Source organism: Rhinopithecus bieti, unplaced genomic scaffold (assembly GCF_001698545.2).
Source record: "Rhinopithecus bieti isolate Rb0 unplaced genomic scaffold, ASM169854v2 scaffold_5889, whole genome shotgun sequence".
Lineage (NCBI taxonomy): Eukaryota > Metazoa > Chordata > Mammalia > Primates > Cercopithecidae > Rhinopithecus > Rhinopithecus bieti.
In genome coordinates, this window is record NW_016805277.1 from 38,151 (window position 1) to 56,355 (window position 18,205).

The window sequence follows — 18,205 nt, forward strand, 5'->3', positions numbered from 1 at the left end:
TTGTCATCGCTCTCTACTAGGGCTCTCTACCTGGCTTTGGAGAGTAGTGTGAGAGTGAGGACTCCTCCTGGTTCTCCCCAATACCCAGACACTCACACAGCCACCAGGCCACTGACTCGCTTTAAGGAGCTTTCCTTTGGGAGTCACCAAAACTCTCTCCCCAAAACCCACCCCAACCCCCGCACACACACATATACCCTCTTTGAGTCAGTTCCAGTGACCACAGTCAATGAATTTGCTGCTGGACAGTCTATGACAAGCCCCTGTCCAGAACTGGCCTTGTGTTCTGGCCTGGCAGGGGCCCTGGGGGGTCAGGCGTGCAGGCACTCACACTTGCAACCTGCTCCAAAACTCTTTTGGGTCTTTGAGGATCTGGGCCCTGGGCCTGGGTCTCCCGGCAGCTCAGAAAAGTTGGCCTGCCTCGCCAGAGAGGGAACCACGCGATTCAGAAAAGCAGTGCCCTTCAGCAGTCTGGGCTCCCCAAAGGCAGAGCGGGACGCTAGAAATGTGTGCGCGCTGTGGTCTGGGTGTGCAAGTGTGCGAAGGATACGTGTTGTGTGAGCGAGAGGTTAGCGGATGTGCGTGTGCGTGTGCGCGCGTGGCTCCGGGTGTGCGCCGCTGCAATAGCGGGTCCTTTCCCTGGGCGGGCGACGGGCGGGCTGGGAAGGTCTCCTCCCCTCACCACATTGAGAAATCTCAGTGAGTCACCGAGTGGTTCTGCATATTAATGAGCTCACTCGCTGCGAGGGCAGGAGCGGATTTAAAAGAGGCCAGGGCGGGCGGAGGGAGGCTGTGGAGAGAGCGCAGAGACAAGCGCAGAGCGCAGCGCACCGCGACAGACAGCCGTGGGCATCCACCGACGGCGCAGCCGGAGCCAGCCGAGCCGGAAGGCGCGCCCCGGGCAGAGAAAGCCGAGCAGAGCCGGGTGGCGTCTCCGGGCCGCCGCTCCGACGGGCCAGCGCCCTACCCATGTCCCTGCTCCCGCGCCGCGCCCCTCCGGTCAGCATGAGGCTCCTGGCGGCCGCGCTGCTCCTGCTGCTGCTGGCGCTGTACACTGCGCGCGTGGACGGTGAGTGCGGGGAGCTCCCCTTGTCGCCGTCTCGTCTCGTCTTGTCCTGGGGAACACAAGCGCCAATTTCTAGGCATCCTAGGATCCCGCGGGGGGTGGTCTGGGTGGGCACCAAGGTGGTCGAGGGGTAGGAGATTCCCTCGCAACTAAGCAGTTGCCCCGCGCTCGCTCGCAGGGTCCAAATGCAAGTGCTCCCGGAAGGGACCCAAGATCCGCTACAGCGATGTGAAGAAGCTGGAAATGAAGCCAAAGTACCCGCACTGCGAGGAGAAGATGGTTATGTGAGTTCTCGCTCCTCACCTTGAGGGGGTGCGCACTGCTATCAACCCGATGCCAGGGCACAGCCTGGGCCTGGGTCTGGCTAACAAACATTTCTCTCTGACTTTGTCAAAGCCCTGGAAAAGCCTTTGTAATTGCCCAGCGAGTCCTTAGGACGCTGGTGAGACCCTCTAGAAGACAGTCGGGTAAGGGGGTCACTGTCCCGCTTCTCCGGAACAGAGCCTCCCAAGTTCAGCCTTGCTAGGATTCAAATGAGTAGTCTCCCTGTTTGTACCATGGGCCACCCACTCTACTAGGGCCATCAAGGGTTAAAGGAATCCCTTGTGCCAACTCAGAAAACCTGGGTTGAAATCACTTAAAGCACACTCACACCCAAACTGTGAGGCGTGCTGCCTTCCTGTCACTGGACAGAGGATTAATGCAAACACTATCTTAAATCCTGACTCTCCTTCAGAGCCTTGTTCCAGTCAGAGGCCAGTGGACCGCAAGTTTTTGGCTCCTAGAGATTTCATTTTGAGAACGCTCCACGCGCTTCCCTCACCGACTGTACTCCCTGTGGGTCGAGATACGGAATGCTCTCTTGGGGTTAATGTGCCACATGGCTGGAGCCCTGCTTGGTGGGGATGTGGGGAATGTTGGAAAAACTGGGGCAGAGTAAGAGAACACTTAGTTTCTTGCTCCTCCGCCTTCCCAATTAACCACTTGAGGCCAGCACCTCTGCTTCCTCATCAATACGCTCTTGGCCAGGAAGGGAGCTCTTGGCAAAGCGGCTACCAAATATTTGCCACAGACCATTGGCCCCTCTTCCCCTCCCCCAGAAACAGGACGCACTTTATTCTCAGTCTGGGCAAGTGCCTTCCACCGGCTGGCCCCCACCAGCCCAAAAGCCTTCCACAGTGTCTGTGAAAGCAGGGCACACCCCCACCCAGCACCCCACATCCCCCGCCTAGGGGCTACACAGTCAGGCTGAAATTAGGGGAATTCAGAAATCCACTGGACCTGAGCTGACCCCACTGCCTTCCTTCACAGGCACCTAAATTAACACCCTTGTCCTTACCCCTTGCCTTGCAGACCAAATTCAAAGAAAACACCCAAAAATCCTTTTGGATGGGAGCCAAGTGTCAAATGAGCTGGGAAAGGAGCTCCAAGCTCCTCAAGGGTTCCAGTTTTCGGGCTAAGAATGACAGGGGGAATTCCAAGTTAAATCTCACTCGTCTAAGAGCTGAGAACCACTCTATATACCAAGCAAGTTTCTGAGACCTTGCAGGGGAAGAAAGCAGAGTAAAGGATGCAGTGATACCTAAAAAGAACAGAGCCCTCAGTAAATACGCTTGCCCTTTTCCTGGGTAAACTTTTGCACATATAGAGGAAAACTATAGCTAGGCAAGTGCAAGAAAGGCTTTATGGAGCCTTGTGGAAACTTACAGGGGCCTCAGGAGATCAGCACACAATCCAATCACCCTCCCCTCCTAACTAAACCTCCACCCCACCCCACACCCCCTCTCCCCGCGCCCCAGCCTCCCACTTCATCCCTGAGGGGGCCCGGGGGGGCTCTCCCTCCTCTCGCATGATGCCTAAAATCTCCAAATCAGATGAGGGGCCGCACTTTTGGGCAAAGCAGGTTTTCAGCCCACAAAGGCTGAACAAAACAAATTTTCCAGCTCACCCTGAGTCACCCAGAAATCTCTGCTGAGGCTGGGGGTGGGGGCCAGGCAGGGGCAGGGGGGAAAGTTCCGCTTTGCAAGTGGGAGTCTTTGCACCCAGAAGAATCCAGGAGAGTCTGAATTCTAGAAAGAGCCATTTGTGTCATAGGTCCATGGAGCTCTCACCAAAACCCTTACACAGCCTCCCCACCCCACCCCCAGAACTGTGGAGGAGAGGGTCACAGGACTCAGAATTCCTGATAGTTGCTGGAGTCACAAATCCCCATGTCTGCACTCCACAACCAATTTTCATAATCCCAGTATTATGACGTGGCATTTGAGCACTGTAGTGAGAGGGCTGAGTGTCCCTTCTGCTCTCCCTGACCTTCAGGATTTGGGATGCACAGCCTGCACGCTGACCTAACTGAGACAGGGTTTTTATCAGGCATTGCCACGTCCTTTCCTTCAGAATGCAAAAGCAGCCTTGTAGGCAGAAAGAGAAAAGCATTTGCTAAATTCCTGCAGGGTGACTGGGCACAGTGGGAGAGAGAGACAACCAGAGTTCACTCTGAAGCCTGGCCCATGCTCAAGGCTAGAGGAATGACCTGGGTCACAGAGGAGTCCGGTCAAGGCAGGCACCGTCACCTGGCATCAGCAGGAAGACCCGCCCCTGCCCCAAGGAGCTTAGGCCCTAGTGGGGACCCCAGAAACCCAGAACACGGAGAAGGGAAGAAAACAGGTTGCCCAGGAACATTATGCCCCCATTCTGGTGGCAAGATCCGATTTTCTTTCCCCATCAATTGGGAGACTGAAGTCATGGGAATCCTGTCCCTTCCAGAACTTAGCCCATATAAGCCCTGACATTTTCCATTTGGTAACAGTGGGGAACTAGCTGACCTCTGTCCCTCTCTTCTCACTCTTTCCACTCTCACTTCCAGTCTCCCTTCTTTGCCCTCCAAGCCCATTCCAGAATCCCAGTCCACCATCATAGCTTGCATGGCTGTGACTCCTCAAGAAATGGCATCCTCACCTCTCGCCTTGCACTTTTCCAAATACCCTAGGTGGTCCCTTATTCCCTCCAACTCCTGTCATGCCTGTGGCCCAGCCCCGGCTTAGAGAGGCTCAGAAGTTCTGAGCAGCAGGCTTGCCTCGCCCTCCAGGCTGGAGCCCCCACAGCAAGGCTACTCTTTCCTCTTGGCCACTTCATCTTCCATGACCAATGACTACTAACAGTAACTATTAATTGTGCATCTACCAGGTTCTGGGCACTTTGTAAAGACTGTATCTTTTAATCATCCCAATAACCCTGTGAGATAGTCCTATTATTGTGCCCATTTTACAGATGGCCAAACTGGATTCAGAGAGCTTACCCAAGGTCCCACAACCAAACTTGAGATTCAGTCCCAGGCCCCTACAGTCTGCACAACACCTGCTTCTCTACCACATGGCTAGGCTTCTGCTGGGTGCTGGGACATTGGCTGATAGAGGCCTGAGATCTTCAGGCTGTGCAGAAGAGAGGTCTTACTCTTCTGCTTAGGGGTGAGATACCTGGCACCTCACACAAGGCCAACAAGACTTTGCCTCAGGATCAGAAGATGCCCAACCCTGGGACAATCTATGGTGGGTCAGAGGGAACTGGGGTTGAGGAGACAGAAACCAGAGTGTCTGCGGGGCATGTCTGAGCCTTACCATGAACTCCTCAAATCCAAGGACAGAGGTGTTGGCATGTGCACCTTGCTGGCATTAGCTTTCTCCACCTCCTGATCCCAGGCTCAGAGGGGCTGGAAGAGTCCTCTGACCTTTGCTCCCCAAAAGAGGCCTGAGCCCTGGAGACAACACACTGCATGAGGTTGGGGGTGGGAGAGACCATCCCAGACTCTCAGGACTCCCAGGGGAAAAGTGAGGGAGGGTTAGGCCCTAATATGGAGTCAGAGAATAAGGGGACAACCAGAACCTTCCGAAGATCCAGGCTGGGAGTGAGCATATAAGTAGGCTCCCTTGAGAGGAGGCAGGAAGCCATAGTCTCTCAGGATCCCGACTTAGCGCAGGGCCACTCACAGGCCACAGGAGAGTCAACATGTTATTCAGCCTCCTCAACCCTCCACCTCATCCTGCTCCGTTTCAGCATCACCACCAAGAGCGTGTCCAGGTACCGAGGTCAGGAGCACTGCCTGCACCCGAAGCTGCAGAGCACCAAACGCTTCATCAAGTGGTACAACGCCTGGAACGAGAAGCGCAGGTACGCGCTGCCTCTGCTCACCTTCCTTCCCGCCAGACCCAGCTGTGGCTCTCAGGATGGGAAGGGACCCCCCGCCACCAGGTCATCTAGCCCCATCTAATTTGTGAACACCCACCACAACATACACAGCAAACAGATACCCAGGCATTGCCTACATACCCCCAGGGACGAGGAACTCACCACTTAACAAACCTAGCTATGCATCTCTTGTCCATTTGCAAGCATGGCAGGTTTGTCATTTTGTAAACTAAAGTCTGTCTCACTCTAATATTTACATTATAATCTTAATTCCTCTTTTTATTTAAGTTACACAAGTTGTTAAATGGCAGGGTGAGCACTGGCATAGCTCCAAGGGGAGCTCTGAGTATTCAGTGGGGTGAAATGTGACCAATTAGGTGACAGTGTATGTTGGCTATAAAACTGTGCTATAAAACCATGAGGTGCTGAGGATGATCTTTGCCAGAAAGACGTTTTCTTCTCCAAGGTGCCCCACTCCCTCTGCTGCCCAGAAACCTGATAAACTCCTTCCTTTGCAGGTGCTGGAAGGCACCACGGGTTTGGCTCTTTAAAATCAGAGCCACTGTTAACCCAGGCAGGCAGCAATGTTAAAAGTACCAGCACCCTGAACCAGCCCTGTACTTACTGGGCACTGTTTCCTCATAATCAGAAGGTGACTTCCCAGCTCTGGTCTCTTGGGGTCTTATGTCTGTCCTTGGAGGAGGAATCCAGTTCCTAGCTTCCCTGTACCATGTGAAGGTAGCCTGTCCTGCCTCACTCCTCAAATATGCAGAGTTTATTTCCACCTTTGCCTGCATAGTATGATCAGGAAGCGCACACACGCACGCACGCACGCACGCATGCACCATGCAGGTGACTTCCCCAGGAGCTTGTGTCAGCACCCTCTGCTGCAGAGGGGGAAGTCAAGGCTAAATGGGAGAGAGGGGTGACTTGCCTGGGAGCACAGGGCAAAGCAAGGATAGCAAATCAGGCCTCCTGGTGCTACTCCACGAGCTGCCCTCACAGGGTGGAAGGCGCAGCCACAGTGGGTGCCTGCATTGCCCTCCCATCACCCGGCCCAGCCATGCCACACCAAGCTCAGCCCTGTGACCAGCCCTCCAAGAGCTGACACTCAGGCTCAACCGCTGTATCTGAGCCTTTTTTGCTGCCTCCAAAACAGCCTCATCTGCAGTTGCTTGAAATAGAAAGTGATGAGAGCGAGAAATTATTTTTTATAAATCTGATGGGAATGAAGCCCTCTTTCTGGTCAAGCCAGGCAGCTCATGTGGCAAAGGCCAGAACTGCCCAGTCCACTCTCTGTCACCCTCCAGGCCCTGTGTCATCAAAACTGGCAGAAGGCTAATCCCATGGGCATGTTATGGAAGAGACTAAGGACATCTTGGTCTGACTGCTGGGGGATACTCAAACCTTAACTCACCTTGCTCCTCCCCTCTACCTGAGCCGCAACCTGGAAAAGCAGGCACCCACAGGTCTAAACATGGCCCTGCTTTTTTTTTTCCTGAAAATTCCAATAATAAAAGCAACGAGAGCCTCTCAGCTACCAGGCCTTCTCTCACTTTGCTATAAAATTAGTTCACCCTTCTTTCTTGGAGTGTTAAGGTCCCTGCCCTCCCCACCTCCCTCCCCTGAAAAAAGTTGAAAATATCTTAATGAATGTAGAACAGTAATAAAGGAAGTGTTTGAAGTCCTCTTTGTACAGAGAGAGAGAGAGAGAGAGAAAATGCCAAAGCTAGGTTGGAGAAAGGAGAAGATTATACGGTGGGCTCAGGCCCATGGGTGCCACACAGAGGAGCTCTGTGCACTTCAGAGACCAGAGCTTCCAGGGAGCTTCCGGCCATCACAGGAAGCGCTGAGTCAGGCATTTTATTTCAATGGATAATTCGGTGGTCTTACTCAGAAATCAAGAACAGGACAGAGAAGTGGTAGGCTGAGTGTAAAGTATGGCCCCAGGGCAGCCATGGGGCAGAACTAGAAGAAAGCAAAATATCTAACTGGGGACAGCTTGAGAGGTGAGGGGAAGGTGGGGTTGGGAACCAGTAGAGATGAGGCAATGCAGCCAGGAGCAGGGACTGAGGGGCACAGGCCTCCTGCACCACTTCCCCACCCCACCAACCACCTCTTCTATCTCTAAGAAGCAGCTTCTAGAGCTAACATTCTTCTGGAATACATGCATTCTTTGGGCAAAATACAAAGAAATATATAAGCCTTAGTCAAGGGAGAGAATGCCTCCCACCCTTGCTATTTTCTCTAAATAGAGAGGCCGAGTACAGACGCGGAAAGAAACAAGGAGGTGCGGGAGCAGCCCACCATGCTAGAGAGGACCGCATTCCTGCCACTAACAGTCAGTGGCCACTGGGCAAATCTTAAGTCTGTGGTGCCTCAGTTTCCTCATATGCAAAGCTGGTTTGCTCCATAGGCCTCTGAGGACAAAATGAGATTGTAGAGGTGAGATTGCAGACGGTTAGAAAGGACAAAGCCACACTGGTGTGAGTTTTCATGGTCCCTGGGACCACATCCTCAGAAGGGTCCCTCCCACTCCTCCCTGGGGGTTCCTGTAGTCCTAAGACAGGGGCAGTCCCTGCAGACCAGATGCAAATGAAGCCACTTAGCCAGCAGCTTGTGAACTGCCTGCCTCATGTCCTGAGCCACTTACACATGTGTTTTTTCTCCCTAGGGTCTACGAAGAATAGGGTGAAAAATCTCTGATGGGAAAACTCCAGACCAGTTGGGAGACTTGTGCAAAGGACTTTGCAGATTTAAAAAAAAAAAAAAAGCCTTTCTTTCTCACAAGCATAAGACACAAGTTATATATTGTTATGAAGCACTTTTACCAACGGTCAGTTTTACATTTTATAGCTGCGTGCGAAAGGCTTCCAGATGTGAGACCCATCTCTCTTGTGCTCCAGACTTCATCACAGGCTGCTTTTTATCGAAAAGGGGAAAACTCACGCCTTTCCTTTTTAAGAAATGCTTTTTTGTATTTGTCCATATGTCACTATACATCTGAGCTTTATAAGCACCCGGGAGGAACAATGAGCTTGGTGGACACATTTCATTGCAGTGTTGCTCCATTCCTAGCTTGGGAAGCTTCCGCTCAGAGGTCCTGGCGCCTCGGCACAGCTGCCATGGGCTCTCCTGGGCTTATGGCCGGTCACAGCCTCAGTGTGACTCTGTAGTGGCCCCTGTAGCCGGGCAAGCAGGAGCAGGTCTCTCTGCATCTGTTCTTTGAGGAACTCAAGTTTGGTTGCCAGAAAAATGTGCTTCATTCCCCCCTGGTTAATTTTTACACACCCTAGGAAACATTTCCAAGATCCTGTGATGGTGAGACAAATGATCCTTAAAGAAGGTGTGGGGTCTTTCCCAACCTGAGAGTTTCTGAAAGGTTCACAGGTTCAATATTTAATGCTTCAGAACCATGTGAGGTTCCCAACACTGTCAGCAAAAACCTTAGGAGAAAACTTAAAAATATATGAATACATGCACAATACACAGCTACAGACCCACATTCTGTTGACAAGGGAAAACCTTCAAAGCATGTTTCTCTCCCTCACCACAATGGAACATGCAGTACTAAAGCAATATATTTGTGATTCCCCATGTAATTCTTCAGTGTTAAACAGTGCAGTCCTCTTTCAAAAGCTAAGATGACCATGCGCCTTTCCTCTGTACATATACCCTTAAGAACGCCCCCTCCACACACTGCCCCCCAGTATACGCCGCATTGTACTGCTGTGTTATATGCTATGTACATGTCAGAAACCATTAGCATTGCATGCAGGTTTCATATTCTTTCTAAGATGGAAAGTAATAAAATATATTTGAAATGTACCAAAATTCTAGACTGCTGCCTTTTTTCTATTTAATTAAGCTAGGATGACAATAAAATATTTACCATGTCCTGAAAAAAATAAGGATAAATATGCTGGGAAAGAAAACTGGTATTTCCCAAATACCTGTCAACACCATCACCTCTGTGGAATGTGTGGAGCTGTCATTACAGTTGGGAAGCCAAGAAGCCAGGCCTTGAGGCTAAGGCTCCTTCCCCGACGATTCCTACCCCTGCAGCAGGTTTATCAGAGTGGGTAGGTTGGAGCCCAGGGAACTAGAGGGTCATGATTCCAGCCTCCTCCACGCAAGACCACACTGAGCCTCAGCACCAGAGGGCAGCAAAGAGCCTGGATGCCTCAGCCAAGGGCTCTGCCAGTTCCCTGGGGCTGCCTGAGGACGGCGACAATGGAGGACTGGTGTAATTATTGCCTCCTGTGAGCCAGACCCTGTGTGGAGAGCCTTACATGCCCTATCTCTTTGAATCCTAGTAATGACCACAACGGGGGTGGTCCTACTGAAGCTCCGTTTTACAGATGAGAAAACCAAGGCTCAGTGAGGTATCGCATCACTCATATTCTCCCATTTAGAGAAGATAGTAGATGGGGCCAGTCAAGATGCCCTGGGGTCCAGGGCCCCAAGATGCTAGGGGGACTTGAGGAGGTGGGAAATGCCCACCTGGGAGGCTGTGGGACTCTGGAGCTGGGCATCTGGGAGCCACACCTAGGAGATACTGGAGCTGTTCCTGCTCCTGCCAGGTGGACAGGTGGACACACCTCATGGTGCTTCTAGGGACTGCATGAGGTAAGCCCATGTAAAGCACTTAGCAGGATACCAGGTCGTGGTGAGCATGTGGTAATGGAAGACCTTTTTTTTTTTTTTTTTTCCTGAGACAGGGTCTCACTCTGTCACCCAGGCTGGAGTGCAGTGGCACAATCATGGTTCACTGCAGCCTCGAACTCCTGACCTTAAGGGATCCTACTGCCTCAGCCTCCCAAGTAGCTGGGACTACAGGCACATACCACCATGCCTGGCAAGATGGGATCTCCCTATGTTGCCCAGACCAGTCTGAAACTCCTGGACTCAAGTGATCCTCCTTCCACCTCAGTCTCCCAAAGTGCTGGGATTACAGGCTTGAGCCACCATGCCCAGCCAGAGGCTGTTTTAATAAGCACAACACCAGGCCAGCTACTTTGCACTTTGTACCAGCTACCCACAGTGCTGCATCTCACTGTATCCTAAAGTCAACCAGGCCCTGAAACAGGCCTCTCTGCCCTCACTGGGTTCTCCACACCCAGAAGGACTGCTCATGGGGACTTGCCTCCACCCTGTCTGCTACACTAGCAATTGGGAGCCAGTCACCCATGTCCCCTTCACCTTCCCGGACAGCTCCCTGACACGCTGGTTCTGCACACACTCACAAGGACACCCAGCAAGTACCCTGTCCCAGCATGTCCCTGGCAAGGTGCTACCGCAAACGCGTTTATCAGCATCTTATTTCCTCCCGGCACCTCCAAATTACACCACATGTATTCCTGAGGAAGCTGAAGATCAGAGCAGTTGAGAAAGTTGCCCAAAGCCACAAAGCTACCACTCATCACACCCTCCAATGGCTGGGCCTGGCAGCCTTTCCGCTGAGGGGTGTAGGAGGGGCCGGCTGAGGCCACAGTGAGCTGGAGACCATGAACGCTCTGGGGCAGCCCTGCCTTTCCCTTCGTTAAGAGAGAGAAGGTAGACTGGACAGGGAAACCCCGAGACCAACAGACAGAACAGAGTGCGAGAGCCCCAGAAGACAGTGCATACCAGGGCAGGGCAGAGCAGAGGCCGGGCCTCTTTCTGGGAGCCCCGAACCCTACCCGGCCTCAGAGCAACACCAGTGGAGCCTCAGGTGGGAAGGGTAGTGTACAAAGCTGGCTGAAGAGCCCCGGCTGCCAAGAGCAAAAGCCACTCCAAGACAGCACGGGCCATGGGGTGCCGCATGTAAACAAGCCATACACACTCCCTGTCCTTGCTGGGGCTGTCCTTGTCCTGCCTGTGGCTCTAGTGCTAGGCCACCGTCCTCTAACTCTGCTGGCCCGGATGGTCCCTCCCTTCTCTGACATCCCAAGTCACGGATTGGATCATTACTAACAGTAACAGTGTCACCTCATACCGGTCCAGCCACTGATCCAGGCACTCACTCAAGCACTGGCCCCACATGCTCTATCTGCACTACCACAATGCGCTTTGTGACCGGTGCCCAGACAAGTGAAGCACTTCGCTTAGGAGAGCAGAGGAAGTCCCGGAAGTCAAGCCTCAGCTGGTCAAAGCGCAGGCAGGGTGGAGAGTCTGCGTGTAAATGTCTCCATTCCCTACAGAGATGGGGTCCCGGGAGAACAGAGGCTGGGCTATGCTTCCAGGGAGAGCTTGGGCCCTTTCCTCCAGCAGACAGGGATTAGCCTGACCACTAAGAATAGATTCTGAGCCCAAACACCTCACCAAACACCAAAGGAGGACCCACAGGCGCCTGGAACTGTGCGAGGTTCCAGAGAAGAATCTTCTTTCCCGGGGTTACAGACCTGTTTCCTGGACCTCTTCTCCTCTGGGCCTCCCAGTGTCCCTATGAGGTGTCCACCTGCCAGCTTCCAGGAAAGAGAGTAATCCTAGTGCAGCAAAGTGAGGCCAGGTGGCCTTTCAGCGTGGGCTCTGCACTGGTGGCTCTCATGGGCTTCCCTTGGTAAGAGTGAGCTTCTCCTCTGCACATAGTGCAGACCCGGCCCACATACAGGCCCCACCTCCTCTGGAGCCACTGCTTCCTCACAGTTAGGCTTGTTTTGGATCCAAATGCCATTGCCCCTGACTTCCCACAGGCTCGTCCTGAGCAGGCCCTGGTGCTGCAGTGGGCTGACACCAGCATGGCCATGTTCTCAGAGAGCTCCAGCCCAGCCCTGCAACTCAACTCCTCCATCTCACCTGACCGCTCTCAGATGTCCTCCACTCAGAGCTTCTCCTGGTCACCCTGGACTGACTACATAATTTGCAAGGCTAGGTGAAAGAAAAAAAAAAAAAAAGATGCAGGCCCCCTATTCAAAAATTATTAAGAATTTCTAGACGGCAACAGGAGGGCATTAAACCAAGCATGGAGCCCTTACCAGACGTGCTCTGTGCAACTCACATGTCGCAAGCCCATGGGGCCCAACCCTGCCTCCAGTATCAACTCTAATACCCATATGGGTGACTCATTTTGGTCCTGAATTATTACATAATTTGCACTACAATTTAACAGTTTTATTTTAACCTGAACATCTAAGAAGAAGCCCTTCTTAGAAACCAGGAACTGTGTCATATGCTGCTTTGTAAAAACCTCCCAGAATCTATGATAGCACTTACGAGGTACTCAAACACAGTTGAATTAATACTAGGATCATAGGGAGATACCTGAGAACACGCTTTCTTCACGCATTCCTGAGCTACTGCTATGTGCAAAACTCTGTGCTGGGCACCATGGGGAACAGAGGTATGATTGGCTGTGCTCCTTTACCCTCAAGGACAGAGTTCAACCATTCATGCACCCAGCTACTGTTGCATGATTAAACATCTGCTCTGCGCTGGATGCTGGAGATGGCCCCTCCAGAAACTCAGTCTACAGGGAGGCAAAGAAGCTGCCTGAAACTGCTGTTGGTCTGACTGCCAGACAGACTCATGGCAGGCTCTGGGGCAGCCCCAAAGGGGCGGGTGCCTCACCCAGGCTCAGAGGAGGAGACCCCTGATCAAGACCTCTGTCAGTCCTGGGAAGGCTCATGGTAGATTGCAAGTCATTATCAGGCAAGAAAAAAAAAAGGTGCTGATTCCATCCTGGCTCTCACATGGCCCGTCGCCGCCATGCTCATATGCAATGAGACGGACTAACTGCAGCAGAGCACCACGGGCAGAGAAGTAGAGAACCCTGGGGGATTCAGAGGAGGCCCGGGAGCATCTGCCATGCCCCAGATGCATGTCCACAGAGCTCAGCCCCAGCCTCAGTCCCCACTCCCCTCTCACCCAGCTCCCTTCTCTCCTGCCTGTCCTGCAAGGACACCGTGATGGGGGCCTCCGGAACCTCAAAGGCAAAGAAGCCCACACAACCTTTCCTGCTCAACCTCCCACACAAAGAAGACACTGTGCTGCTTTTAGAGCCCCTGGGGTGTTTTCTTCTCCTTCTGTTTTTGAAAAGTTACATGGATATTCTTGGAGGTCTTCAAGAAAACACTAAAACCCTAAGCTATTTTCTTGCTTTCAAAGTAACATTTCCCAGCTTCCTCCACGCAAGTCCGCACTGAGCCTCACCACCAGAGGGCAGCCGAGAGTCCGCGTGTCTCAGCCAAGGGCTCTCCAAGTTCCCCGAGGCTGCATGAGGAGGGCGACAAGGACAAGTGTAATTATTACCTACTGTGAACCAGACCCTGTGTGGAGGGCCTTACATACCCTATCTCATTGAATCCTGGTAGCGACCACAACGGAGGTGTTCTATTGAAGCTCCGTTTCACAGATGAGGAAACCAAGGCTCAGTGAGGTGAACACATCACTCATATTCACACAGCTAGCAGGTGAAAGAGACAGGATTCAAACCCACATGTGTCTGGCTCGAAGGAGACTGTCTGCTCTCCGAAGTAGGCAGTGTCTTACAGTTCCTGTCCACCCCAGCCCACAGGGTGCTCCACTGTGCTCTCGTGCTCCGCCTCGGGGCTGACCCCGTTTATCAAATGGGGAATAATCATCCAGTTAACCTGGGCCACACGAACAACCAGCCTCAGCCAGGTTTGTTTTGCCGGTGTCTAGTTCTGTCTCCTACAGGCAGACGCCTGCAGAAATCACATGCTATTCTAGGGCATCTCCCCCTGATCCAGAAAGGGAGCTCCGGAGCTGTGAAACGGCTGCTCCAGCTCCCATTTGGTAGACACAAATTCCACTTGAGTAGAGGAACAGCAGAGTTAGTTTCCCCCAACACCAAATACAGTAAAGAAGCAAAATGACTATGATGTTGTCAAGTTCAACTCAACGTTTTGGTCAGAAGCAAAATGACCTTCTGTTGGGTAAAAAATCAATTCAAAGCTGAATTTCAAATAATCTGCCTCACTTCACAATGAGGACAGGGTTGATATTCCGGGATGAGTGGTAGGCATGTCTAATTAGATGCAGATGAGACTCTGATCTAATATTCAAAGTTATTCCCCCAGAGCAACGGGATGGTGAAGCAACAAGCTCTTTCTTTCAACCCATTGTTACTTAAAGGCAGCCCTCACACAAGAATCATTTCTAAATCACAAAGGCTTTTTTCCCCTGAAATAATGGCCTGCAAAGATAGACTGGAGTTAAGTATTCACATTGGTACAGCCAAAAAAAAATTTCATAAGCCAAGAAAATTATGAGACAAAGCATATCCTTCAATTCATTTATAGGTACTAGGGTACCCATCCTGCTGATTCCACATATTTTGAGGGGAGCAAAGTTTAACCAACACAATAGCAACAACTGCACTGTCTCACCAAACTCCACTATTAGTCCTGCTTTACAGATGAAGAACTTAAGGTTTAGAGAAGCTAAATTGTCCTGGGCAGTGTTAAAAGTTTTGGACACTCCTAGGTTGGATGACCATATATTCTGGTTGGCCTGAGACAGTCCTGGTTTATGATAACTGACCCAATGCAATTACGAAGAATGTTCCCTTTCACTCTCAAAAGAGTCCGAGTATGGCTGATATACTGTAAATCACTCCACTTACAGGGCCTAGCAGAAAAGTATATACGACGTCTAAGGAATGATCAGTCAACCTCTCCCCTTGCATCACCAACTCCTAAGTGAGTTTGGGCCCTTTAGAAGTTATGCTAACTCTTTAACGCCATAGAGTACCCTATAATCCCCTGTTCCAGCCTGGCCTGCCTTCCCTGCTAGACAAAGGGTGGATCTGATGCTGTCAGATTGTTCGCTGGGAGGCACCAGGTATTTTGGAGACTCATCTGTTCAATGAAGAACTACATGAAAAACACTGTCCTCTCTCCATATGTCTGCCCATATGAGATTCCCCAGACAATTTAAGCATCAGGTTCTGGTTTCAAGAAAACAAAAGTCAGCCAGGCAGCTGCACTTCCAAGAGGACTGAGGCAAACCTATCCTTGACAATGTGGTTGGCATGTGCTTTAAGTGAGGGATTAGCTACTTCAGAGGAGTGGTAATGGGATATGGGCTTTCGACATCCTATTCCAATTCAACGAGGCTGCGGAAGGCTGAAGCACACTGAGAAGGCTGGGGGATCCTTCCAGACCCACAGGCGCAGCAGCTCCCTCCCCAGGTTTCAGTCAAGTCTGCAGTGTTAGCTCACCAGAAGGCTGCTCACTTGCTCCCTTTCTTGAGCCTGAAGGAGCTGGGGGGCAAGAGAGGGAGGGCAGAGACGTAAGATGCAGACCAAGGGGTCCCTGCTGGTGTAACAGCCTCTCTGAGCCACCTGGAGTCAGGTAGCTCTCGGGTGGCTCCTGAACCCTTCAGGTTTACCACCTCAATTTCCCTCTCTGTTTAGCCCAGGGCCAGAGCATTATTCCTGGGGCTTTAGGAAATGTCCAGCTGCCACTGTCTTACCTGGATGCCCACCCACTCCAGATGCTAGGGGTTTTCTGCACTTCCCTGGAAACCTATTCTAATGGCTTTTCATGGGAACAGATACACAAAGGGACCCAGACCCCCCAGCCCAATGTCCACCCCCAGGTGTCTGCAGAGCTGTCCTCAACCCTCTCCTTCAAAGTCTAGGGGCCTGTGGGCAAAATAATTTCTCCCAGTCCCATCTTTACAACTATAGTGAGTATTAAATGAGCCAAATGTCTCAACACAGAAAGGAGGCAGTAAATAAATGGTAGTTGTGTGTTATTATTATTACTATTATTATTATCATCTGCCTTTAAAATGTCCAAGCGAAACTTTAGTTTTATATCCTATAAAACCTGGATTAACCTACCTAGAATAACTTTACTTTTTTTTTTTTTTTTTTTTTTTTTTGTCCTGAGAAAAAGTCTTGCTCTGTCGCCCAGGCTGGAAGGCAATGGTGCGATCTCAGCTCACTGCAACCTTGGACTCTCGGGTTCAAGTGATTCTCCTGCCTCAGCCTCCCAGATAGCTGGGATTACAGGTGCATGTCACCACACCTGGCTAATTTTTGTATTTTTAGTTGAGATGGCCTTTTCCAACAGTCTGCAAGGCTAAATTTAATTCTGCGGAAAACCGTTAATCAGCAGCTCCACTGAACACATCTCTGTGGATTAACACAAAGAGCAGGGAAAGGCAGTCCGGGCCCAGAGCTCACACTGAGGAGAAAGATCGAAAGCGCCATCTTGTGGTGCCTTTGCAACTTGCGTGCCGCTTGCAGCCTGCGGTGGGTGCCCTGCGGAGGGGAAGGCAAGGTGGAACAGAGGGGCTTCCCCTTTTAGCCCAGTTATTGATCATAAAAACCAAAGTAGAATGCTTCCTCGCTGCAAAATCTAACCCTCGGAACTAACAAAGAAACTATAATGTATCGGATAAGAGCACAGCTCCAGAATCAGAAAGAGCTGCCTAGGTCTGAATCCTGGCTTGGCCACTTACAAACCACGCAACTTTGGTCAAAGTCTCGCTTGGAGACTGTTTCTCTAGTACTTAAATGAGGATAATAACTGGGCCTATCTCGTAGGGTAGTTAGAAGGACTAAACCTAATCATGCACATAAATGCTTAGCACAGTCCCTGACTGCCTACAGTCCCTTAGAACGCACATTACTATATTTCTCAGTTTTATGACACCATTGATGGTAAGAAGCAGCATCAATTTAATATAAGACGGAGGTAGGCGTGGGGCTGCGGAGGGCTGGTAATCCACTACCTACGATACACACATTTACTAGAAGGCATATTTTGATTTCAGAGATGTTAAAATAGGAAAGGGAGAAAGATCATTTTCGATCTTAGATCTTGCTGCACCGTGAGAGCAACTGAGTCACGTGGGCTGCCCTGCATTGAATCTGAGAACACAACACACCACCCTCAAAGCTGGCACTCCTCTCGAAGGCAGAAAATACAGTCAACAGTCACCTCCTTAGGTGCCCGAGGGAAGGATTTCGCCCATTCCTGCTACCCTCTGATTGGGCACGCACCTCTGGGAGGGAGTCAAGGAGCCCCAGGAATCCACAGTTTCCCTTATTTCCCCACAATTGGGTAGCTGGGTAATCGGTAGCTGCTGATAATTACAGGTGGGTAAAAAAGTAGCCACAGGGCTGAGATCAGGAGGGGCCTGAAGACTAGGAAAATATAAAAATGAAAGAAGGGAAAGCAGCTCTTGCCTTGCACCAGGCACAGTGCACAGGGAGGATTAGGGATTTTCCAACATTTCCAGGAAGACATGTGGAATGCCACTTGGTAACACTCCTCCCATTTCAAAAGCTACAGGGCTATAGGGCTACCATGACCAGGTAAAATGCCTTCATATTAATCAGATTTACTTAACCCTAGTAGGTGTGACTATTGTGGCTGTCCTCAAAACTAACAGTTAATGAAACTTACTCCATGCCAGGCAGAGTGACAAGCACATTGTTTTATGTAACCTGCACAACCAGCCTGGGAAGTAGGCACTGCTGTAATCTCCGTTTCACAGAAAGGGACGTTGACGTCCAGAGAAGCTATGTAACTGACCCTCCTCTTCATCCAGCATGCCTCTCCTCCCCGTGAAGCCCAAGGGAGCTGTAAATCACGATTCCATGCCTTCTGATGCTAGCCATAGGGCTTGCGTGCACATGACCCAGGTTGACCAATCAGAGCCCAGGATCCTTCCCCCAGCCCATTGATTGGCTCAGGTATGGACACCTGACCCAAGAAAGCCAATCAGAGACTTCACAAGATTTACTAGGTGGAAGCTGGAAAAAGAGGGCTCTTTTCTCTTTGGGTCCCCAAGCTTAAAGACTTGGACTCAGAGGGCCAAAAGTTTGTGTTGAGGTCCTGTGAAGAAAACCTGCCTGAGACCAAAGCCAACACACAGAAGGAATCAGAGCAGAGAAATGGAGTGACGGGATTAAGACCGCATGGGTTAGCCCCTGGATCTCGCTTTGCCTCGTACAGCCCTCTCTCTAATAAATAAAGACAAAAAAGAAAAGATGTATAA

The 18,205-nt window shown here is 51.2% G+C and overlaps 1 protein-coding gene and 1 pseudogene across 2 annotated transcripts; both read left to right on the top strand.

Moving 5' to 3' along the window:
• The first annotated feature begins 725 nt into the window (after positions 1 to 725).
• On the top strand, positions 726 to 9,082 carry CXCL14 (C-X-C motif chemokine ligand 14). Its single transcript, XM_017871930.1, has 4 exons — positions 726 to 1,069; positions 1,245 to 1,350; positions 5,117 to 5,230; positions 7,923 to 9,082. Exons 1-4 carry the CDS (start codon positions 970 to 972, stop codon positions 7,936 to 7,938), a joined length of 336 nt encoding a protein of 111 aa, XP_017727419.1. The 5' UTR covers positions 726 to 969; the 3' UTR covers positions 7,939 to 9,082.
• On the top strand, positions 7,921 to 8,436 carry LOC108529538 (uncharacterized; annotated as a pseudogene). The gene has a single exon (XR_001885567.1). The product of XR_001885567.1 is annotated as an uncharacterized LOC108529538 (transcript).
• Positions 9,083 to 18,205: the final 9,123 nt, after the last annotated feature.

Bases quoted from the DNA above. Each gene is read 5' to 3' on its own strand.
- CXCL14 (XM_017871930.1), top strand. From the start codon at position 970: ATGTCCCTGCTCCCGCGCCGCGCCCCTCCGGTCAGCATGAGGCTCCTG. The intron at 1,070-1,244 runs GTGAGTGCGGGG...GCTCGCTCGCAG, and splicing joins GTACACTGCGCGCGTGGACG to GGTCCAAATGCAAGTGCTCC. The intron at 1,351-5,116 runs GTGAGTTCTCGC...GCTCCGTTTCAG, and splicing joins TGCGAGGAGAAGATGGTTAT to CATCACCACCAAGAGCGTGT.